This window comes from Mytilus californianus, unplaced genomic scaffold (assembly GCF_021869535.1).
Source record: "Mytilus californianus isolate M0D057914Y unplaced genomic scaffold, xbMytCali1.0.p SCAF_5, whole genome shotgun sequence".
Classification (NCBI taxonomy): domain Eukaryota; kingdom Metazoa; phylum Mollusca; class Bivalvia; order Mytilida; family Mytilidae; genus Mytilus; species Mytilus californianus.
The window spans coordinates 5663076-5689352 of NW_026262701.1; the positions used below are offsets into that span (position 1 = coordinate 5663076).

The 26277-nt window shown below is 32.9% G+C and overlaps 1 protein-coding gene across 4 annotated transcripts in view; it reads left to right on the forward strand.

Moving 5' to 3' along the window:
- LOC127702509 (E3 ubiquitin-protein ligase rnf213-alpha-like) overlaps positions 1 to 26277 on the forward strand; it is a 333395-nt gene that overhangs the window by 191008 nt on the left and 116110 nt on the right. For all 4 annotated transcript variants that reach the window (XM_052206722.1, XM_052206719.1, XM_052206721.1 and 1 more), the window contains 9 exons: positions 1919 to 2558; positions 4835 to 5003; positions 7119 to 7255; positions 8704 to 8778; positions 9403 to 9509; positions 13996 to 14137; positions 18559 to 18754; positions 20052 to 20283; positions 25440 to 25595. In XM_052206722.1, the coding sequence (XP_052062682.1) occupies positions 1919 to 2558; positions 4835 to 5003; positions 7119 to 7255; positions 8704 to 8778; positions 9403 to 9509; positions 13996 to 14137; positions 18559 to 18754; positions 20052 to 20283; positions 25440 to 25595 (1854 nt within the window). The remainder of the gene's footprint in view (positions 1 to 1918; positions 2559 to 4834; positions 5004 to 7118; positions 7256 to 8703; positions 8779 to 9402; positions 9510 to 13995; positions 14138 to 18558; positions 18755 to 20051; positions 20284 to 25439; positions 25596 to 26277) is intronic.

Below are 26277 nucleotides of genomic sequence, written 5' to 3' on the forward strand. Positions count from 1 at the left end.
TGGCTTATCAAGCGTCACAAGACAATATTATGTCATTCATTGGCTATTCGTTAGTGGTCTAGGGCGCTAAACACGGTGCAAGTGGTGTTGCCATGATGTCCCAGACCCAAAGGTTTGAATCCCGCTAAGGGAAGAACATATATATATATATATATATTTATAAGTATGTCTGAACCAGTGACAACTCTATAACAGATTTATCCATCGGATCACCAGCAGTGATGGTGATACATGGCTGTGTACATTCTGTATGCACAACTCGTCTAAACATCAGCCCAACAATGTTAGATCTGTAAATTTGCTTTCACAAATTTTTAGTTCTTCCCTTGCCGGGATTCGAACTCATGCTACTGAGATATCGTGACACCAAATCGCCTGCACTGTATCCGACGTGCTAGACCACTCGACCACTTGACCACCTAGGCTTCATGAAGAAGAACTAAAAGCAAATTTACAGATCTAACATTGTGGGGCTGATGTTTAGACGAGTTGTGTATATACATATTTATATATACAAGTCTAAATTGAAAACAACGTTCTAACCTATGATTGCGTTGGATAAAAACCGCAATTTTTATACATGTGCATGTAAAACAAATTTCTTGGTAGAGGGGTCTAAATACAACACAAACAACATTTTTCAAAAGACCAAAAAAGTGAAAAATATATTTTAACAAATCGCATTTGACTTACAGGTCGAACAACTGATGTTCTTAAACCCTGCTGACTGCCATTGACGATTGCCAAATAAATTGATCACGAGATGTAACATGGATATATATATAAAAGTCTGAAAATTGAACCCAACAGTGTTAGAGTTAGATTTTTATGCTGAAAATTTTTTGTTCCTCGACAGGATTCGAACTCACACCTTTGATACACTACAGCACCAATCGCTTAGCCTCATGTCCAGTGCTCTAGACCACTCGACCACATCCGCTATATAAAACTGTAACTTCAATAGTCGTTAAGTTACCTTGTCACGTAAGGCGAATCTAGAGATAGACATAAGACATGTGTTTTAAGCATGTGTAGATGTTATATTCATCAATTATGGACTTTTGACGAGGTCAATGCGTTATATATGGACCTGTTAATATTATATTGAAGAAGTCTAATTGTCAATATAATCTAACCTGTTCATATATAATGTAGTAACTGAGTGAAAGTTTTAAATTTATATATTACATATGTAAATAATGTGTTAGGAAAATGGACTTCAATGTTCTTTCTGTGTATTTTTAAATTGTATTTTGCATAAACTTGCAAATTTCCTTTTCTGCTGCTGTGCTTCCTCCATGGTTGTTATGTGTGACGTCATTACATAGAATAATTTTGGACTGGAACGCCTTACATCGGATCTAAATTTAGCAAAAAATTTTATATTGACAGTCAATATACATATAAATAGAAACATAGCGTCAATATACTTAAAAATAGAAACAAGGATTTGGATACATAAAATAACCATGATCATTATATCCAATGAAAACTGGAGAATGCTACACCATATGTAATATGTATATATATATTCTTGCTTGTATTGACAAGGCCTTTTCAGTGCACCAAAGGATTTGGTTACTACCTTCCTTTTCATATTATAAATTATTAGATATTTTGAAAACAATTTAGTACTCTGACCATTAACCAAACATATTCTTATCTGCAATGACATTACCTTTCGTGAGTTCTAAAATGTTTTTGTTGAGCCTTTCACCTTTCCAGTTCCATCTAGCCAACAACAATATGGTTCTTCATTTTACACATCATTCAGAAGCAATCCAACAGTTTGATAACCCCCCTGAATAGAAATTCCTATCTTTAATGTGTACTTAATTTTAATCTTGTTAGAATATGACTGTTGAATCTTCTGTAATGTATATGCTGAATGTGTATCGTATATGTAATTTTTTTTCAGATCTTAGATTCAGTTGTTAGACTTGGAAATATTTACAAAAAGCTGGTAACTGAAGGATGTGTGTTATTTTCACACTGGCACGTGAAATTTCTGTGTGACAAAAAGACAAAGGCATGTGCTTTTATAAACTTTGGATTTGGAGAAGACAGGCATACGTTAAAAGGCAGAATTGATGAGGAAAACCATGATGTCAGTTTCATCATTCCCAAACTAGCCAGATTTCTGGAGCAATGCCATGAGAAATGGTTGGACTATATTGATCAAAAACGTGAAAAGTATTACTGTCTGAATTTCTTCACAACAGATCAGATGGTGATTTTACAACAGGAACTTGTCAAGATAGGATCTGCCCTAGAACCTGCAGCTGTAATTTATCCATTGTTGTCTGCAGTAAAACATGGATGTACAAAGGACGATCTTGTTAAAGCCATGTCTGCTGCCAAACTTGATGTTGATAGAGCTGACACTGAGAGGGAAACACAGAAAGAAGATGAAGAGAAAGATAAAAATGAAGATAGAGTAGAAGTAACAGATGATTTGAAAACACAGACATTTTTCAATGAAATGACAAAATCAGGATACCCCTTAGGGTTAGCAAGGGAAGCATTGAAACATGTAGAGGCTGATGATATAGATGGAGGTAAGGTTTGACAACATGCCTGAAAAATGAAAACATTGAAATTGAAATTGAATTAACATGTCAAAAGTTAAATTAAATTATGTTCAAGGAAACATATTTGACATTGTAAAAGCAAACCACCCTTAAAACAATACTTTTATATTTATTTATTTCTCCAAAGTTTTGTTTTGTTAAGTCAGAAACAATGAAAACAATGTTTTAAACCTTCTTCATGATTTTTAAAGATAAAAGTGGAAGTAATTAGTACAGTTATCTGGATTTTCAGTGGTTGTCGTTTGTTGATGTGGTTCATAAGTGTTTCTAGTTTTTTATATAGATTAGACCGTTGGTTTTCCTGTATGAATGGTTTTACACTAGTCATTTATGGGTCCCTTTATAGCTTGCTGTTTGATGTGAGCCAAGGCTTCTTGTTGAAGGCTGTACTTTGACCTATAATGGTTTACTTTTTAACCGGATTTTCGAAGGAAATATCAGTAATTGATATAGGGATGTACGGCGGGCGGGCGAGCGGGCTTTGGGTAGGCGGGCGGATGTAGGGACGGGTGGGCGGCTGCCAAACAGTGTCTGTTCAATAACATGAAATCCCTTTGACAAAATTTTTTCAAATTTAGATATGTTGTTTCCTGCGACTTAATGAAGGTCAAGTTCAATTTTCATGATTTTAGCTTTTCTCTAGTTGTAACTGAGTTATCGCCCTTTTTAATATCCATAAGTGGTACTTTTTTGTGAACAGAAATTGTTAGTTATATACATAAAGTTTGATTACACTTAGCCTTTATAGATAATTTTCACCTGTTAGCAGTTTACTAAACATATGGTTAATGTCTTATCTCACAATTATAATTGGAGTGACAGATTTATATGAAAATTTTCTGTTTTCTAAGTGTTGATGATTAAAAGTTATATAGGAGTAAATATAGTTAGAAATTTACTGTTCATTATTAGACATTTTGAAGATAATTACAGATAAGTTTTATAGATTTTTAAAAGACATTGTATTAATGATAAATAATATTTTGGATTTTTTTTTCTTTTCTTTGGTAAATTGTTTGAAGAATTTTGTGGCAAGTTTGTTTGTTATTCTGTAAAAACTAATTTTCTGAATGCTATATATCTTTTTTTTTTAATAAGGTGAACTCCTTTTAAAACTAAGCTTATATTATCTATTAATAAACATATATTTAGATTTCTGATTTTGGGCCCAGTTTTCAAGTTGGTCCAAATCGGGGTCCAAAATTAAACTGTGTTTGATTTCAACATAAATTGAATATATAAAGGGTTCTTTGAAATGCTGAATCTAAACCTGTATTTATTTTCATTATTAGTTAGATAATACCACATTGAGGTCCAAAGGGTCCTAAATTAAACTTTTGTTTAATCAACAATTGAATTCTTGGGTTCTTTGATATGCTGATTCTAACAATGTTTGAGTGTTAAATCATTTCTAATTTTAGAGAACTTAGTCATCACTGATTGTTGTTATTATATTATTGATTATAATTTGAAAAATTACATCATATCTTATTTTATAGAACTTAGTCATCACTGGTTTATTGATTATAATCATATCTATTTATCCAGTTTGAGTTATTTCCCTTTGCACAGAAAATATATGGATAAAATTAAATTGTGTTTCATTTCAATTTAAATTAAAAATATATGGGGTTCTTTCAAATGCTGAATCTAAACCTGTATTTAAATATTAGATTTTTGGGCCCAGTTTTCAAGTTGGTCCAAATCAGGGTCCAAAATTAAACTTTGTTTGATTCACAAAAATTGAATTTATGTGGTTCCTTGAAATGCTGAATCTAACCATGTATTGAGAGATTTTGGATTGTGGGCTCCTTTATTAAATTGGTCCACATTGTGGTCCAAAGGGTCCTAAATTAAACTTTTGTTTGATTTCATCAAAAATTGAATTCTTGGGGTTCTTTGATATGCTGATTCTAACAATGTACTTAGATTTTGGATATTGGACTATAATAGGTAAATGTCCAATTTCAAATATTTCAGTTCTTTGACCACATTCATTTTGTGTCACAAACCTATGCTGGGTCAAATATTCAATCACAATCCAAATTCAGAGCTGTTTTAAGCTTAAATGTAGTGTCCATACTTGCTCCACTGTTCATGGTTCGACCTCTGCAGGAAAATCCGATTTGCTGTCACTCTGACAGCCTCTTGTTACAAATTGTGACTTGGATAGATAGTTGTCTCATTGGCACTCATATCACATCTTCTTATATCTATTTATGTAACTTAATATTTATAAACAGGAATTGTTTGGTGTATGGACAATGAAGATGAATATGGAACAGAAGAACACAGCATGTGCGAGATGGCACCTGACGAAGTTCCAGATTTCCATGGATGGATACAATCAAATCAGTCTCTTGCCTCTATTACTGAGGGCCTTGTTAATCAGTTTGTTGGAGTTGGATCTAGGTTAAAATTTGTTTTTCTAAATTGAAGATGTTTATTAGAGCCCCGCCGAACGGCGGCCGCCCTATAGTGATCAGTCTGTCCGTCCGTCTGTCCGTCCGTCCGTCTGTCCGTCCGTCCATCCGTCCGTAACAAATCGTGTCCGCTCTATATCTAGAGAACCGTTATGATTTCAAAGTTTATACTTGACATGTATATTAACCAACACCAGAGGGTGTGTCATAATGTATGGTCAACTTCCTAGGACAAAGGTCAAGGTCAAAAACTTTGGTTTTAGTTGACAACCCCATGTCCTATGGTAAAGATCGTGTCCGCTCTATATCTTGAGAACCGTTATGATTTCAAAGTTTATACTTGTTATGTATATCAACCAAAACCAGAGATGGTGTCATAATTTATGTACAACTTCCTAGGTCAAAGGTCAAGGTCAAAAACTTTGGTTTCATTTGACAACCCCATGTCCTATGATAAAGATACAAATTTTTTACCACACATTATTCACAGCGGGGCATACAGAGATGGCTCCCATCTCAGTGATATCTAGTATTTATTCAATGATTAAGTCTTTTCTATAAACTTTAGATATGGAATAAAAATAGTTTTGAAATATAGATGTGTGAGGATTTCTCAAACTCATCACCTGATTTGCAAATTTCCAATATTTGTGTGGATTTTTTTTTGCCATTGCTAATGAACTTTTGTATTAGTTCGGAAATTGAATCATGCCACCTCCATTTTTATTCTCAATATAAACAGAAACCAAAATTGAAAATATTAAGTAATTATTTTGTACCCAGCTCACCAGGATTAATTTTCAAAAGAAAAAGAAATGGAAATCACATTATATCTGAACTTTGTATAGACAAATGTGTTAAAAATGAAGAAACTCTTTGGTCATTATTAGTCCCATACCGACGGAGTCGAAGGGAACTTTAGGTTTGCACTCTGTCTGTCTGTTTTCCACACTTTTTTTCTTCATGCTTGAAGATATTGATTTGATATTTGGTTTATTGTTTTATCATGACAAGTTACAGATCAAGTTTGAATTTTGTTCCAGTCTGATGATTTTGTGCAGAGTTATGGTCCTTGGACTTGAAAACTCACTCAAATAATCAGTTTTCCACACTTTTTTTCGTCATGCTTGACGATATTGATTTGAAAATTGGTATATAGATTTATCATGACAAGTTACAGATCAAGTTCGAATTTTGTTCCGGTCTGATGATTTTGTGCAGAGTTATGGTCCTTGGACTTAGAAAATTCACTTAAATAATCAGTTTTCAACACATTGAATGCCCCCGCTATAGCAGAGGGGGCTTTAGTTTTACCCTTGTCCCTCTATACTTACGTCCGTCCGTAGTCCCAAAATTGGTTATTGTTCTCTAACTTTAGTTTGCCACCAAATGTTATGAAACTTATACACAATGCTTATTACCACAAAACACAGATCAAGATTGAATTTTGGTGGCGTCATTTTTACCGTTCTAGATTTATGCCCCTTTACAAATGGAAAAATTGCTGAATTTTTCGTTTCCGTTCCCTAACTTTAGTTTGCCTCTACCAAATGTTATGCGACTTATACACAATGCTAATTACCACAAAACACAAATCATGTTTGAATTTTGGTGGCATCACTTTTACCGTTCTAGAGTTATGCCCCTTTACAAATTGAAAAATTGCTGAATTTTTCATTTCCGTTCTCTTACTTTAGTTTGCCTCAACCAAATGTTATGAAACATATACACAATGCTTATTACCACAAAACACAGATCATGTACAAATTTGAGTAGTGTCACTTTTACAGTTCTTGAGTTATGTCCCTTTATAACGATATATGCAAAAGGGGGGGGGGGCATCATCTGTGTCCCATGGACGCATTCCCAATTTATTTTCGTCATGTTTGAAGATATTGACTCGATATTTGTTATATAGTTTACACCATGACAAGTTATGGATCAAGTTAGAATTTGTTCCAATACAATGAATTTTTAACTGGTAGGTGACTATGTATTGCCATACAATACTCACAGAATGCTTGTTTTGTTACATATAGAAGTATGTAAACAAAAGTTGTGTCATTATATAGAAAAATAATCAATATTTTTAACTTTCTTGTAGAGAGAATTCTGTTGACAAATTGATAAAAACATTAGAAGTCTTGTGGAAGACATTCCTGGTGTCCATTTCATCTAGTGTATCTGATTATCTTAGTGTTGAACATCTAGGCATCATTCTTTATAGACTAAATGAGCAAGGTATATATATATATGTATATAAATTTTAGAAAGAGCACATTAAGCAATTAAGAAAATAAACGTAGAAAAAGTTACATTGGTGAACAACCCATAAATATTTTTATTCCATATTGATAGAACTTTAGTAGGTTTTTTCAACTCCTTGCTCCCATAAGTCATAGTCCAGTGACTTTTGATTAATTAGCAATGTTGCTATCCATCAGATTGTCTTTTTCTGGGTTTTATGTTGACATACTAGACATATCTCTGTGTAAACAGTATATTTTTTTATCAACAACTTTTTTTGTAGAGATGTCTATTCAATTCAGTCAGGATTCTACATTGTCAAGATTATCTCCCCATTACGCCAACTAATTTTTTTTATCGTGAAACTGAAAGCCATTGTAGGGATAGCTTTCAATTTAGCTCTTGAAAACCAATAAATTTATCCACATAGCTTCATTACGATCCTTACATGACAGTTGTATATCAAAAGACAAATGTATATACTAGCTATTAAGCATCATTAAATGTACTTTTAGGCCTTTTGTCAACTTAAAACAATTTTCTGATCAGTTGCCAGGGGGAGTTTTTCGAAAGTTAAAAAATACTTAAAAATTCCTACTTAAATATTCAATGGAAGGGCAAAATAAATATTTTCAGAAGTTGAAGACTTATTACCCAAGATACCATACACAATTTTTTTTTTAAGTTATGCATTTTTTAGATCAACTTGCAAAGTCTGTCTTCAAGTACTTTTAATAAAAATATGTTAATCACCTGCTCTGTTATTATGACTCATTAGAAAGGTATTTCACTTGAGCCATTAATTTCATGTTTTAGTACTGCTAATTTTTAATGTTATTATATCAACCTGTAGCCTTGATATATAAAAATGATAAAATCTGAAGCGAGAAGATGCATCATATATATTTGCTTTATACGTTTTCAAGACAAAACAGTCAACTCAAACACACCTGAACATAAAAAGTGTACTCGACTGTCTCTTTACAATTAGATTGTTGTCCATTTTTAGGATTTTTTTTTACAAAAAACTGTCAACAGGGTCATAGATGCTAATTAATGCTTTAAGAAGATCATTCTTTTATCTTTCTGTGGATTTTCTTTCAGCGTAATTTATGCTTATGCACAAAAAAGATCCACATGTATAATGATGTATTTTTACCTACCACAATCGACTGTTTTGTGAAAATTTGTCTTTAATTTAAAAGTTCACAAATAACTATAATTAGATAAAAACATGTATATATGATGCAAAAAATCTTTAATTATGCACCTATATTACACTTTTTAAAGCCCTTAGAAACAGATGTAAACAATTCAAATACACTCACTTGGCCTTTCTAACCTTCTCTAATAAAGAGTTCCATTTCTTTTGTTTAATTTAACTGGATATCAGCCTAAATTATAACTTCAAATATAGACCAACCTGTTTGATATTCTTTCAGATGACTTTACAGTTAACAGGACATTACTACCATGCTTTACTGCAGGAGAACCAAACTTGTTAATTTGTCCTCAGAGTAAGTCTCTAATGTATTTGGAAAGCTAGATAAAAAATATCAGATATTTAACTCATATTTTAGCTTATGTCCACAAACAGGCAGATAATTTAATGTAATGATATTTATTTTCAGCACTATTTAAAACTCCTGCTTCAAAGAAGGAGGGGGTATACTGGCTTACCTCTTTCAACAATGCATGAATATGTTGATGAACTATTTTTGTCACAATTATTTTCCAGTTATCTACAAGCCTTTGAATGTCATTTTAGGGACATAGAAATACTGGCATCCGTCAGTCTGTACAATTCTTGCCAGATTTTTGTGAAACTTGTATCATTATGTTTATATATCAGCAATGTCTCAGACAAGTTAGAAAATCAGTGCCGATCAATTTTTATACTCCCGTTTACAGGACGTATTATGGTATACAAATTTTTTTTTTAGCTATTGGCCTTGGACAGATAAAATATGTGCAATGCAGGGGACATTGGAACTCTGTTCTTTTATTATAACACTTGTATGAAGGGTAGTGAAATGTATCAATTAATACACCAAAGTTTTAAAACTCTTATTTCAAGACAAGATGAATTGTTATAACTATGAAGCAAGTGTATATTGGTTAAATGTATCTATGTATTTCAGGTGATATCTACAACACAGTATTATCAGTATACAGTCATGAAGTAAACAGACCTCTGCCACAATCTGACGAAGTTCTACTATGTACTCCCACTACAACTCTGGATATGGTGTGTTAATCTTCAAAAATAGATAATTTTAGAATTTTAGATGCATGATTTTTATGTTAGTTGTAATTGGCTTAGAACTAGCTGACAGTAAAAATGTTTTTGGGACGTTTAGATACCCTGCCACGTCCCGTTTGTTTTCATGCCCCCCAGCCCCCCTCCCCACTGCAAGAAGGGTGAGCATTAAGTTTTATCCTTGTCCGTCAGTAAGTCTGTCAGTACATCCCAAATATATTTTCCATTCTCTAACTTTAGTTTGCCTCAACCAGTTTCATAATTAAAATAATGCTTATGACCAACAGACACAGATTAAGTTGAATTTGGGTGGCGTCGCTTTCACCTTTCTCAAGTTATATCCCTTTTTTTAAATGGAAAATTGCTAAATTTACTGTTTCCTCCCTTTAACTTTAGTTTGCCTCAACCAAATGTTATACAACTCATACAACAAACACAGATCAAATTTGAATTTTGGTGGTATCACTCGAGTTATGTCCCTTTATAAATGGAAATATTGACAAACTTGCGGTTTCTCAAATCTAACTTTATTTGCCTCAGCCAAATGTCATGAAACTCAATTCTTATTACCACCAAACACAGTTCAAGTTTGAATTTTGGTGGAGTCACTTTCAGCTTTCTGGAGTTATGTCCCTTTGTAAAATGAAAAATTGTGGATTTTGCCATATGGTCCAAGGACACAGTTATCGTCCTTTGGTTTTCGTTGTCTACGAATATAGTCCCTAGTGTGAACAGTGTATAACTTGCATTTTTTTTTGATACACTTTCCCAATTTATTTCCTGATATTTTATGCATGAAATATTAAGTAAGGGGATGAAATTACATGTTAAAAAAATTTGGGTGCTGAATCTTTATGTTAAGTAGTGATTTGGTCCAGTTAAAAAAGGTCAAAAATTAGAATGTCGGAGGCTGTCAAACTGAATTGTAGCCCCCCTTAACACAGAATTGTCAATATTTTGAGTTAGAGCTGGTAGAAGTTTCTATAATTTTGATATTATTTGTATCAATAGTAGTACACTACACTGTAAAAATCTTTTTGAGATAGAGCAGGTGCGATTTTTTTAATTTGAATTTATTGTCTAAAAGAAATGCACTACGAAATAACTGTGTTCTCGGGCCTAAGAGATGAATTCCGTAAATGTAGATTCTGTACTTTGGCAACTTTCCTGAATGGTTTTCTGGTTTCAATTTGTCAAACTCAATAAAAGTAAAGGATTTACATCTTTGTTTGATAGAAATTCTGTTAAAATGTCCCATTTTGGCATTATACGGCTAAAATAAGCATTTTAAAGCAGTTTCCATTTTATGCCTAAGAGCCATGCTGACTTTCTATCTGACAGCTTTTTATGTTCCTGATATTTGTGTTTCTATGCTTAAATCAAATTTAATTAACCATTTGTGAACTCGGAATCTAGAGAAAAGTAGATTATCACAGAAAAAATGTGCAGAATATTTGTATTTATGTCCCTGGTTAAACGGCCTGTTTGATGTATGTGAAATGTGAAGAGCTTTGTACATAAAATCTGTAGTCCGTCACAAATATTTCACTAAATCTGTAAAAAAAAACCTTGACAATGATCATAACACCCTATTCATTTCATATGCTACCATAATTTCTTCTTTAGGATAGTAAGTGGTTCAAATATATGCCAAATGAGACTAAAACTACATGCAAGTTTTCCATTGAAAAGTGAAAAACTGGTCATCAGACCATACTGTCTGCAAAAAAAAGTTGAATTCAAGAGTCCTTTTGCAATTAGACTTCTTGTATCATGACATCTTAGCATAGAAATGAGCAAAAAGTAACAAATTTCACTTCCTTATAGCCTCTGTGTGCATTTTTATATGTAAATATGGGCTACGGCCTAAATCGACTCTAAATAATTCTCAGTCTTACATGGCCTAAGACCATTTTATACTCATGTGGTATGCTTTTTGTAACTTTTCTTTACATTTAAAGTACATTTAATATATATGGAAGAATAATGTATGGTTAAAAACCTTCAAAAACTTCAAATTGGTTGAAAAAAATGAATGTTTATGTAAGGCTTCCCTTAATTCGAAAATCTCTATTTTCAGGCACAGGCTCATATAAATTTGACTTTTGAATAACTGTAATAAATCTGATAAATCAAATGAGTGTTCCTTTGCTTTAAATACTTATTATATTATATTCAAGAGTATTTAAAAAGCAAATTTTTGCAATATTTAATTTTTTTAGGCCAAAATCTTGACAGTTGAAAATATTTGATTTAAACGTCAAAAATAAACATCCAAATTTCAATATTAAAATGGCCCTAGTCTCTTTAATATATATCCTATGGCCATGAAACTTGGCCAACTATCTTAAAATTGCCTAAGCTTAAGTCATGCAAAGTTTTATTAAAATTGGTTAAGTCTTTCTATCCTATTAGGTCCAAGGACACAGTTATCGTCCTTTGGTTTTCGTTGTCTACGAATATAGTCCCTTGTGTGAACAGTGTATAACTTGCATTTTTTTTTGATACACTTTCCCAATTTATTTCCTGATATTTTATGCATGAAATATTAAGTAAGGGGATGAAATTACATGTTAAAAAAATTTGGGTGCTGAATCTTTATGTTAAGTAGTGATTTGGTCCAGTTAAAAAAGGTCAAAAATTAGAATGTCGGAGGCTGTCAAACTGAATTGTAGCCCCCCTTAATACAGAATTGTCAATATTTTGAGTTAGAGCTGGTAGAAGTTTCTATAATTTTGATATTATTTGTATCAATAGTAGTACACTACACTGTAAAAATCTTTATGAGATAGAGCAGGTGCGATTTTTTTAATTTGAATTTATTGTCTAAAAGAAATGCACTACGAAATAACTGTGTTCTCGGGCCATATATTTACAAGCATGGGCATCTGTGTCTAATGGGCACATTCGTCATTTATTTTTACTTGTTTTTTATGCTTCGCCTGTAGGGGAAGGGGCATTAAGTTTCACCCTTGTCAGACTGTATGTCACGAAATTGGTTTCTGTTCTCTTAGTAACTTTAGTTTGCCCCTTTACAAATGGAAAAATTGCTGAATTTTTCATTTCCACTCTCTAACTTGAGTTTGCCTCAACCAAATGTTAAGAAACTTATACACAATGCTTATTACCACAAAACACAAATCAAGTTTGAATTTTGGTTGCATCACTTATATGGTTTTAGAGTTATGCCCCTTTACAAATAGAAAAATTGCTGATTTTCGTTTTTTTCCTTCTCTACTTAAGTTTGCCTCAACCAAATGTTATGAAATGAATTTGGGTAGCAAAACTTTCACTGTTCTAGAGTTATGTCCCTTTATAACGTTATATGCAAGTGGGGGCATCATCTGTGTCCCATGGATACATTCCCAATTTATCTGCTTTGTATCTATCTGATGAGTTAAGCCCTTTTCAACAATGTCAAGAAAAATTAATTTCCTCCCTTTTCCCATCACTCAAAGTCACAATATGTTTAAAAACTTCAATCATTTCCTGATGACAAATAAACCTCAACAACCATACACACCCATCTGTTTCCCACTTGTAGCAATATTCATACACTAAAAAGTTATTATCAGTAATTAATTTAATGAAAAATTATCTACCAATTGCAGTTTAAACTAAATTTCTTTATGGAGCATTTAAAAACTTTGCCATATATTGTCCAATGATAAATGAATTAATTAAATTCTTTGTGTACTTGGATATGCTGAATCTAACCTTGTATTTAGATTTTGGATATTGGATCATAATAGGTAAAGATTTAAATTTTTTCAGTTCTTTGACCACATTCTTTCTGTGTCAAATATTTAAACACAATCTAAATTCAGAAGTGTATCAATCTTGAATGTAGTGTCCATACCATTCTGCATTCATATCAAGCTTGAATGTAGTGTCCATACCATTCTGCATTCATATCAAGCTTGGTCCCTTGGGGCATTTCGTTTCGATCATTGTTTTGTACTTAAATCAGGCATTTGTTTGCTGTTGTCAATTCGTTACCTTTAATAGCTGACTATGCGGTATAGGTTTTGCTCATTGTTGAAGGTCTTACAGTAATCTATAGTAGTTTACTTCTATGTCTTTTGTTCTCTAGTCCTATATGCCAAATCTTCTTATCTTTATACTTAACAAAAAAGGATTATATTTACCATACTTACTTTGGAATTTGTTTTGCCAATTTAAAACTTTGATTTTCAAATAAGTATAATTTTATCCATGAGACTGAGTCAATAACCCTAAAATATGATACTTAGTCTGTAATTTAATGAATTATTCCTAATAGAATGTTATTTGGTCATATAATATTTTGTGATTTCTATGACTTTATGTGAATTGGCTATACATCATAATGAGTATGGTGTTGATTATGTCATGATGAATAAACCAGGTGTCAGAGCTGAAAAGGCTCCTAGGAGACTCTAGTTTGATAAATCTTAACTAGGCTTAATTCTGATTTTACTTTTGTTTCCTTCAGCTTGAAATTTTCTGGAGACGAGCATTGTTTGCCAACAATGACAGAGTGTATTGTCTAGTGAATGCTGATCTGCTGAATTATGATGTGAGTGACAAGGGAGAGAACTCATTAGAGAGACATCTCAGGAAAGCTGAGAATAAAGGTATGATTAAAGCAACCCTTTTGTGATTTGATCATTCATGAATATTTATAGAGTGAAAATTGTATCTCATAAAAATTGTTAATATAGGTTAATATTTATGCTTATTTTAAAAAAATGCCAAAACTATTGAAAAAAAAAGATACAACGACAAAACATCAGTCCACAAAATACCATACAGAAAATCAAAGATTGATTGTTAAAAAACATGACATTCAACATCCATGAATTCCTACCAATTAAATGCCATTAATATAATGATTATTTATTTATGCAACAGGAACTGTAAACTAAAAGCAGGGTAAAACTCAAAATGACAAGCAGTTTTTGCTCCACTGACCGTACATTTGACGAACGGGAAAATTTTTAATTTCTCTCCGGCACAAATGTCTAAATGTGTCAACTGTAAAGAAAACTACATAGGTCAAACAGGAAATAGTGTTTGCAAACGGGACAGGATCCATAAACAGCAAATACGGCAACCCGAGTACAGACAAATTCTGTTGAGCGAACATTTATACATTTGTGTGGGAGGGAATTTCAAATTTTTCCCGTTCTTTAAATGTACGGTACCAACAGAGGAATACCGTAAAGAACTAGTAAGAAAATTCATAAAAGTGTTTGACGCCAAGCTAAATACATAACAGTTACATGTACAAAGACGTTGCATCATAATACTAATGTGTTCCCCATAACGACGTTCATAGTCTTGAAAAGTCTCAAATGGATGAAAGCACTAGACAATGCTGCTTTTAAAACTCGTTTTGTGTATTTGATTTTTAACATATAATTCTGTGCACGACTTGAAAGGAACTTTTTATGCCCCCGCCGTAGCGGAGGGGGCATTAAGTTTTACCCTTGTCCGTCAGTCCGTACGTCCCAAAGTTGGTTTCCCTTCTCTAACTTTAGTTTGCCTCAACCAAATGTTATGAAACTTATACACAATGCTTATTACTACAAAATAAAGACCAAGTTTGAATTTTTGTGGTGTCACTTTTACTGTTCTAGAGTTATGCCCTTTCACAAATGGAAAAATTGCTGAATTTTTCGTTTCCGTTCTCTCACTTTAGTTTGCCTCAACCAAATGTTATGAAACTTATACACAATGCTTATTACTACAAAATGCAGATCAGATTTGAATTTTGGTGGTGTCATTTTAACAGTTCTAGAGTTATGCCCCTTCACAAATGGTAAAATTGCTAAATTTTTCGTTTCCGTTCTCTTACTTAAGTTAGCCTCAACCAAATATTATGAAACTTATACACAATGCTTATTACTGTGGATTCATTATTATTCGTTGGATACCAATTTTCGTGGGTCTCGTGGTTACAGGTGAACCACGAAATTAAATGTTCAATGAATAACAAATTTTCCATAGGCTTGTATGCAGACTTCGTCAAAACCACGAAATTAAATATCAACGAACATGTAAGTTTTCCTTAATCCACGAAAATTGGTACCCACGAAAATAAATGAATCCACAGTACTACAAAATAAAGATCAAGTTTGAATTTTGGTGGTGTCACTTTTACTGATCTAGAGTTATGCCCCTTTAAAAGGAAAAAATTGCTGAATTTTTTTTTTCCGTTCTCTAACTTTAGTTTGCCTCAACCAAATGTTATGAAACTTATACACAATACTTATTACCACAAAACTCAGATCAAGTACAAATTTGGGTAGAGTCACTTTTACTGTTCTACAGTTATGTCCCTTTATAACTTTATATGATATGCAAGTGTGGGCATCATCTGTCAGGGGCGTAGCTAGACTAAAATGATGTGCACACCTATCTACTGCATGAAATTTTTTTGGACCATTTTATGTAGAAATTGATATTTTTTTTCCGTTTTCGGTCAAAGGAGTGTTAAAAGAGGTTATAACAGGGTAAAAAAGAGTTGCTACATAAGACTAATAGACAATTCATGAGTGCAAAACTATTCAGAATTTTTTTGAATAGGGTAAATCATGGTAAATTCAATACATAAGCAACACATTTTTGTGAGACAGAATTTACTCAAAATTGTCCAAAATCTGCTCTTCGGATCTTAGCAGAAACGAACTTCTCCATTACTTTGTCAATATTCACACTGAAACCCCGATGAATATGCATTAATGCTTGCGATGATAACCTATCGTTATTCATGGTGAATTGTACATATGTATTCAACCGACGTAGTACACTGAACCATCTCTCCGTGGTAGCACTTGTTATCGGGGTGTATTGTCAACATAATACTCTTTTCCAAATTGACTGTTTTTCAGGGTAGGAATTTTCATAAACACTATATATTTTTTTGTCAGTATACTTTTGACTCAGACATGATTTCTACTAATGAATTGGACACAATTCTAAATTCATTTCTGCATACCCCTTCAAATCCAAAGAGTTACCACTGGCATACGCTATTCCATGATTTTGGGAAACGTTTTACACACTTAGAGTGACTTGGAAGAATTAAAATCAACATACCTCACCAGGAAGTCAAAATAATTTACATCTTTCTAGTTGGATGTTAGTAATCGCATCTTAACTTCTGTCATCTGCAAATTAGAATCGTGCAGAGTTGACATGTCTGGGTACGGAGGGGTGTTGGCTTTGGAGGTCGAAACTGAGCTGGAGCTTGCATTTGCTTTTTCACTATCATGATTTATTCTCTCTGACTCTGGCAAGGATTGTTGGGAAATGGGTTCTTCTGAAGAAACTTTTGTTTCTGTTGAAACGGGTTTAGCAAAAAATGTCAATAGTTTTCCATTTAGCCTTTTCACCTTTTTCGCTACGTTTCGATGTCATGTCGTGTTCAACGCCACACATCTTATGTGCTTATAAATACCAGAAATGTCATGATTTAAATAAAACTTTCATGTTGAAACCAAATGCCGTTATTTAATGTCATTTCATCAATTAAAAAATCGTCATCATATATGTGTTTCCTTTAAACATTTTATTCATATATTTTTTAGCATGCCGAAGTGCACGCAACTGCGTGTTGGCGTATAGGGAGCTACGCGCCTGTCTGTGTCCAATGGACACATTCCCCATTTATTTGTATATATAATGATTAAGATTACTATTACAGTGTGACTACCACATGTCAAGATAAGAATTATTTGACATCTTACTGATATTAGTGATCCGAAATATTTAATTTTTACTTTTTTTTGGTGATGTTGTACACTTTTAGACTTGCCTTTTATATATTATATTTTGAAGTGTACTGTATCAGAATAATATTATCCATCGCCCGGTAAGATTTATCATTGGCTATTATTCAGACGTTTTATATATATATATATATTAGACCCCTCTAACAAGAAATTTGTTTTGCATGCACACATATATAAATTGCGGTTTTTATCCAACGCAATCATAGGTTTGAACAAGTCTAAATTGAAAACAACGAAAACAACGTTCAAACCTATGATTGCGTTGGATAAATATAAACAAGTCTAAATTGAAAACAACGTTCAAACCTATGATTGCATTGGATAAAATCCTAAATTTTTATATGTGTGCATGCAAAACAAATTTCTTGTTAGAGGGGTCTAAATACAGCACAAACAACATTTTCCAAAAGACCAAAAAATTGAAAAAGTATATTTTAACAAAACGCATTTGACTAACAGGTCGAACAACAAATGTTCTTAAACCTTGCTGACTGCCATTGGTGATTGCCAAATAAAGGGATCATCTATGTAATAAATGGATCTTGATTATAAATTTAATACTAAACAGAAAACAATAAACTTGAGGAAAAGATGGTATACCGCAAACAAAAGGTGCAAAGGTTTTTGTACACCATATCCTGATTTCGACAATTAATGTCTCTTCAGTGATGTTAGGAATCGAAACGGTATTTGGAAAGCCATACAATTTACCTCAATTTAGGATAGACTCTTTAATTTTGAGGAGTCAAAATAGGATGAACGGATCATATAAACCTGAAGGCAAATATAATACAAGCCCAAACGAAAAAATATAAACAAGTCTAAATTGAAAACAACGTTCAAACCTATGATTGCGTTGGATAAAAACCGCAATTTTTATACGTGTGCATACAAAACATATATATATTTAAGTCTAAATTGAAAACAAGGTTCAAACCTATGATTGCATTGGATAAAAACCGCAATCTTTATATGTGTGCATGCAAAACATATTTCTTGGTAGAGGGGTCTAAATACAGCACAAACAACATTTTCCAAAAGACCAAAAAAGTGAAAAAGTATATTTAAACAGAACACATTTGACTAAAAGGTCGAACAACGGATGTTCTTAAACCCTGCTGACTGCCATTGGCGATTGCCAAATAAACGGATCACAAGATGTAACAAAATGGATCTTTATTACTAATTTGATACCAAACAGAAAACAATATTGACATACGACCTATTTCTAGCTAAATTATTTATTTGATTTGTTTCAGGTATAAAGTATAGATTGGTAGTTATATGTAGTAGTGAAAATGAGTACAGATCCAGAATAGTAGCAGCTCTAGACAAATACCACAAACCCCCATTACATACAGATGTAAACATGGTCAGAAAATATCTCCTATCTAAGTTTAAAGTGGACAAATGGGACAAAGAATGGACACCTGCGTCAACTGTAGATTATGAAAGGTAAACAGCTATAATTGAAATAATATTTCAAGTTTATTATTTGCGAAACTGCTAATTTATGAATGATAGAAACAAGAATACAAAGAAGTAAAATTTTGTGGAAAATAAATATTTTGGCCAGTTTTCAGTTACTCAAACTACTTCATATCATCTTGTTTTGGACAGTGATTTGTTGTTTAAGTAACAGATCCGTTTGGGTGAATATTAATATGAAAAGATGTGGAAAGCCATTTATTTATGAAAATTATTGTAATGAGGGTAAATTTTTTATACAGTAAATTCAGAAATTATTGTGAGGTTTTTATTAATGTGAATAATGCCACTGGATGGGAATGGCAATAATAAGAAGTCGCATTATTATATCTGATACATATGTCTGTAGGCAGTTTTTTCCAGAATTGCAAAAATTATTCTCACATTTTCATCCTTTCTTCGAAAATTGCAATAATAAATGCACGCAATAATTTCAGAATTTTCAGTAAATGATCAAATCTCAGATCAAAAAAACATACTGACATTTGAACAGCTTAAATCTCAGTATACAGTTAATATTAATTTTGTTGAATATTATGGTCTTAATTGTTAATGTAATCCCTGGTATCTAGAAGAAAACAATTTCAGAGCACTGTTGATTAGATATAATTGAAAATGATATTGTAGAAAAACTATAAAATGATAAAAAAAAAAAACCAAACATTTAAATAATTTTATCCATGGTTTTTAGAAAATATTAAAGAAAATCCCTTCAAGCTCACAATACAAATGGTCCAAGGATTCATGTGTTAAAATTGAAGATTGAGGAAAAATCTACACCGCTGCATTTCAAAAGTTCAAAATTTTCAGTTAAAGTTATAACATAGAATTATAGGTACAAACTCTTTTCTTTATAAAATGTGGTTTAACAGAAACAGAAATTTGCACTTTTTGCACTGAAACCAAAGAAAGCTTATTGCATATCTTTTGGGAATGTGTATACAGTAGAAATATTAAGATTGCACGTCAACATTTATTATCAAACTGGGGATTTACCCTTAAACATATAGATGCAAGGGATGTTAATTTTGGTATTGGGGAAATTTTTGACCCATAGAATACAGTTCAACATAAAATGTTGATTTTGAAATATCATATTTATAGCTGTAAAAATTCAGGAGAAAAACCTGTGAAATGAAGTACTGAATATTTAAAATATCTTATAAAAATAATACAACATACCGTTAATTATTTATCCCCTAGGCCTGCACAAAAAGAATATATTTATAGAAAATGGTTGCCATTAGAATATTTTTTTTTTCAGATGCAGTGTACGTGTTGTAAAGTCGTGGAGAGCAGGTGTGGGGAAGTCCCTGTACAAGAAAAGAATGGTAGAAAGTTTAGTGAAACAAGTTTCTTCCACACAGAACAGTATCACTATTCCAATTCATGAAAAGACATTAAACAATGATGAAATTATAGATGTTTTCAGGGAGGAAATTTTACCTCCACAGATATACAGACCTAGAATATTCCACATTGATATATCTCACGAGGTAAGCATAAACACATTATTCTTCATTGATATATCTCATGAGATAAGCTTGAACACACTATTTCACATTGATATATCTCATGATATTAGCACAAACAGAATATTCCACATTAATATATCTCACACAGCTAGCTTCAACACACTATTCCACATTGATTTATCTCACAAGGTTATCTAAAACACACTATTTCACATTGATATATCTCATGGGGTTATCTTAAACACACTATTCCACATTGATTTATCTCACAAGGTTATCTTAAACACACTATTCCACATTGATATATCTCATGGGGTTAGCTTAAACACACTATTCCACATTGATATATCTCATGGGGTTAGCTTAAACACACTATTCCACATTGATATATCTCATTGGGTTAGCTTAAACACACTATTCCACATTGATATATCTCATTGGGTTAGCTTAAACACACTGTTCCACATTGATATATCTCACGAGGTTAGCTTAAACACACTATTCCACATTGATACAGTCGACTCCACTTAATCGCATACCGCTTAATAGCATAATTTGGTTAATTGCATAATTTTCTACTGCACAAAACCATTTCCCATTCATATAGTGTTAAATTGTCTGGCTATATGCATAGATAGCCTTACAAGTGGCCTTTCGGTTAATTGCATAGAAAATAATCGCCAGTTGGATATGCTTAGTTAAAACTGACGAGATTTTTTACCGGAAACGGCAATTTGTTAAGTAATTTTTTCTTGAATGCATCATTATTTTCGATATTATTTCAATTTCACTTTTGTGTTATTTGAATAAAGTTTTAAAACAGTTTCTTTCATGTTTATATGATGGAATTTGATTTTAAAATAAGCCTCGATATGTACACAGGTAAAGTTTCCCATGTTCTATTTTAAGCCTCGAGGTCTTAAAATGTCAAACAGGTAATTGTTGTAAAAACACGACCATTCTATCTCAAAAGGTGTTAATTATTAACTGGATTTCAAATATTGTCCATAGATTACATTTGGGGTGAATTTTAAAAACAATAACGCCTGCTTATTCACTTTGAAAGACCATCCAATGTGTACTGTCGTAATTCGGCTTGGGGTGATTTGCATTTATGTTAAACATTAAAGGGCATTTAGTGTATGGTTGAAGAATTTATGCGGCAATCATTTATTTTTATTATCTTTATGCCCCCAACGTAGCGGAGGAGGCATTAAGTTGTACCCTTGTCCGTCTGTACGTCTGTCCGTCCGTACGTCCGTACGTATCTCCGTACGTCCCAAATTACAGTTGGTTTCCGTTCTCTAACTTAAGTTTACCTCGACCAAATGTTATGAAACTTATATACAATGCTTATTACTACAAAACACAGATCAAGTTTGAATTTTGGTTGTGTCACTTTAACTGTTCTAGAATTATGCTCCTTTACAAATGGAAAAAATTGCTGAATTTTTCGTTTCCATTCTCTAACTTAAGTTAGCCTCAACCAAATGTTATGAAACTTATACACAATTCTTATAACCATAAAATACAGATCAAGTTTGAATTTTGGAGGTGTCACTTGTACTGTTATAGAGTTATGCCCCTGTACAAATTGAAAAATTGCAGAATTTTTCGTTTCCGTCCTCTAACTCAAGTTTGCCTCAACCAAATGTTATGAAACTTATACACAATGCTTATTACCACAAAACTCAGATCAAGTACAAATATGGGTAGGGTCACTTTTACAGTTCTTCAATTATGTCCCTTTATAACTTTATATGATATGCAAGGGGGGGCATCATCTGTGTCCCATGGACACTTTGCCCATTTATTTGAAAAGTGTATTTACTTCTAATTATTATATTTTCTCACGTTCAACACTAGTGTCCAGCAAATAACCCATACAGGGCCCCTTTACCTGTTTACTGCTTTGCATATAAGAAACTAACAGGGTTAAAGAAACAGTGTTACATCACTGTGCAAGCAGTAAATATGTAAATGCTCTTTTGTTCCGACGTTGGAAAGTTCCATGCGGAAAGAACTAACTAGCCGAAAAGTTCCGGAGGAACTTATTAACTAGTTACTTTGTTCTTCCTCTGGTTTAATAGTTCCACCGGAACAAAGTGACTAGTTGAAAAGTTCCAACGGAACATATCAACTAGTTAGAAAGTTCCTTTTTGCCAAATTAGTCAAAACCGGAACTAACAAACTAGCCCAAAAGTTCCAACGGAACTTATCAACCAGGCAGAAAGTTCCATTTGGAGAATTGATGCAAAGTAAAAGCGCAACATATTATATTTGAACCTTTTAAAGGGAAACCAAGATACTGATTACAAAAGTCAAAAGGAACTTATCAACCAGCCACAAAGTTCCTCTTTGGCAAATAAGTCCAAATCGGAACTAACAAACTAGCCCAAAAGTTCCAACGGAACTTATCAACCAGTTACAAAGTTCCATTTGGAGAATTGATGCAAAGAACCACATGAGGAGGGGGGTATTCTTCGATCCCTCCCTTGAGGGTACTATGAATACTAAATTTGCATGATAATGCAACTTATTCCGTTTTATGTGAGCTATGAAATACAACTTAAATTTTGCATATTTGTCCCCAAAGAAACCCCTTTAAGTGCGTTGGGTATTCTTGTAAATTAATGATTTGCTCTTATATATACGTACTGATACTCATTCTTCCCCCTCTTTCTACAAAAAGGACGAAATATGGTATATTCGGAACGATGTAACTAGTTGTTCTGTTCCGCCAGAACTATTTAACTAGCTACATTAATTGTTCCGGGACTTTTCAACTAGCTACTTTTTTCCGGAACTTTTCGACTGCACTCGGAATAAAACAACTAGTTGGAAAGTTCCATCGGAACGAAATAACTAGTTGAAAAGTTCCGCCGGAACAAAGTAACTGACGGAACATAGTGGCTGTTACAAATACTGCTTATCAAAGGCAGCTCATTACACATTTATTGTTAAAAATGATTATAAACTGTGTAGTTTTGTTAAACAGTTTATTTTAATCAAAGCATAATAATGGACATTGTACATACGGGTCATAGAAACAAATCTATTTTTAGAATAATTTGTTCTATTTTTGCATCCCAGGTAAAGGAAACGTCAGTACGCAAATAAACTAAAACAAAATGTGTTTATAAACTTTATTGAAAGAATACAAAATACAATAACATGTATGTCACTAGACTTATAACTTTTATTAGAATAAATCAACATTCAACATGTTGTAAGTGGATTATGGCTGTTTAATTTTCTTCAGGGATTTCCTTTACTGATCTTTACTATCGATGTTATTTGACACCGTAATTTGGCATTTTGGATATAAGCATATTCAGCTTAATTGCATAATTTTTGTCTGACAAATAGGCTATGCAAATAACCGGAATCGACTGTATATCTCATGGGGTTAGCTTAAACACACTATTTCACATTGATATATCTCATGGGGTTAGCTTAAACACACTGTTCCACATTGATATATCTCATGGGGTTAGCTTAAACACACTATTCCACATTGATATATCTCATGGGGTTAGCACAAACACACTATTCCACATTGATATATCTCATGGGGTTAGCACAAACACACTTTTCCACATTGATATATCTCATTGGGTTAGCACAAACACACTATTCCTCATTGATATATCTCACATGGTTAGCTAAAACACACTATTCCACATTGATATATCTCATGGGGTTAGCACAAACACACTATTCTACATTGAAATTTCTCATGAGGTTAGCTTAAACACACTATTCCACATTGAAATTTCTCATGAGGCAATCACAAAAGAATAATCCAGATTGATATATCCCATGAGTTAAACATAAACAGATTATTCCACAATTTTGATACATCTCATGAGGTTGGCATAAAAGATACTTTCATACAGAGATGCACAAAAGCAGAATGGACAGCATAACATACTTGCTTGAAAACTTTTACTGAACATGAACTTTAGATCTATTGTTGTTGCAGTATATATATTTTGCTATTGGTGGCAATGCCTCAAGTTATAAATGCACACTCAGGCCATTAAAAGGCCAGATGTCTTAATATCACTGGACAATTCTTGTATAATTTGCTTGTCTACAAATAATTAAATCGGATTGGTCCGTTACAATTTTTATGCCCCTGCCGTAGCGGAGGGGGCATTAAGTTTTACCCTTGTCCGTCTGTACGTACGTACATACATCCCAAAATTGGTTTCCGTTCTCTAACTTTGAGTTTGCCTCAACCAAATGTTATGAAACTTATACACAATACTTATAACCACAAAACACAGATCAAGTTTGAATTTTGGTGACGTCGCTTTAACCGTTCTAGAGTTATGTCCCTTTATAAATGGAAAAATTGCAAAATTTTTAGTTTCCGTTCTCTAACTTAAGTTTGCCTCAACCAAATGTTATGAAACTTATACACAATGCTTATTACTACAAAACACAGTTCAAGTTTGAATTTTGGTGGCGTCACTTTAACCGTTCTAGTGTTATGTTCCTTTATAAATGGAAAAATTGCAAAATTTTTTGTATCCATTCTCTAACTTAAGTTTGCCTCAACCAAATGTTATGAGACTTACACACAATGCTTATTACCACAAAACTCAGATCAAGTTCAAATTTGGGTAGTGTCACTTTTACCGTTCTTCAGTTATGTCCCTTTATAACTTTATGCTATGCAAGCGGGGGCATCATCTGTGTCCACATGTGGACACTATCCACATTTATTTCCATTGTTTTACACTATGATAGATCATGTTGTCGAAACTACTTTCTAACTATCACTGTGATCTATTCATGAGCAATACACAGATGTGGGTTCCAGGGTTTCAAGCAAACTAAAATAGAAAAAAACAATGCATGTTTCTGTAATTATTCATAGCACAAACAGAAAAAAAGCGTTTAAGCTTGGAAATGTATAAAATAAAAATTAAATAGAAGTCCACAAAATTCTGCAGTTTACACATGAATAACCTCTACAAAGAATGTGTTTAATCTTATAATATCAACTATGTTTTCATTTATTTAAATTACTTGCCTTGTGAATTCCATTATGTTTTTATATTTTTTTCTTGGCCCTTTTTAGGTGGAAAAGGGTTTAAATGAAATGTAAAAATAAAAAACAGCTCAAAGTTCATTTCATCTATTTACATTTATTTTATATGAATTAGGTCCAGGAAGGAGTAGATGTGTTCCTATTCCAGTTGTTGATATTGGGCTGTATAGGTCATAGTTCTGGATATGTATGGAGAAGATCTGAGTTAGACTACTACATCATTGAGTCTATGCCACTATTAGCTAGAGATACAGATGTACAAGTTAAAGAGGTAAGGCCACTGTTAGCTATAGATATGTATGGAGGAGATCTGAGTTAGACTACTACATCATTGAGTCTATGCCACTATTAGCTAGGGATACAGATGTACAAGTTAAAGAGGTAAGGCCACTGTTAGCTATAGATATGTATGGAGAAGATCTGAGTTAGACTACTACATCATTGAGTCTATGCCACTATTAGCTAGGGATACAGATGTACAAGTTAAAGAGGTAAGACCACTGTTAGCTATAGATATGTATGGAGAAGATCTGAGTTAGACTACTACATCATCGAGTCTATGCCACTATTAGCTAGGGATACAGATGTACAAGTTAAAGAGGTAAGGCCACTGTTAGCTATAGATATGTATGGAGAAGATCTGAGTTAGACTACTACATCATTGAGTCTATGCCACTATTAGCTAGGGATACAGATGTACAAGTTAAAGAGGTAAGACCACTGTTAGCTATAGATATGTATGGAGAAGATCTGAGTTAGACTACTACATCATTGAGTCTATGCCACTATTAGCTAGGGATACAGATGTACAAGTTAAAGAGGTAAGGCCACTGTTAGCTATAGATATGTATGGAGAAGATCTGAGTTAGACTACTACATCATCGAGTCTATGCCACTATTAGCTAGGGATACAGATGTACAAGTTAAAGAGGTAAGACCACTGTTAGCTATAG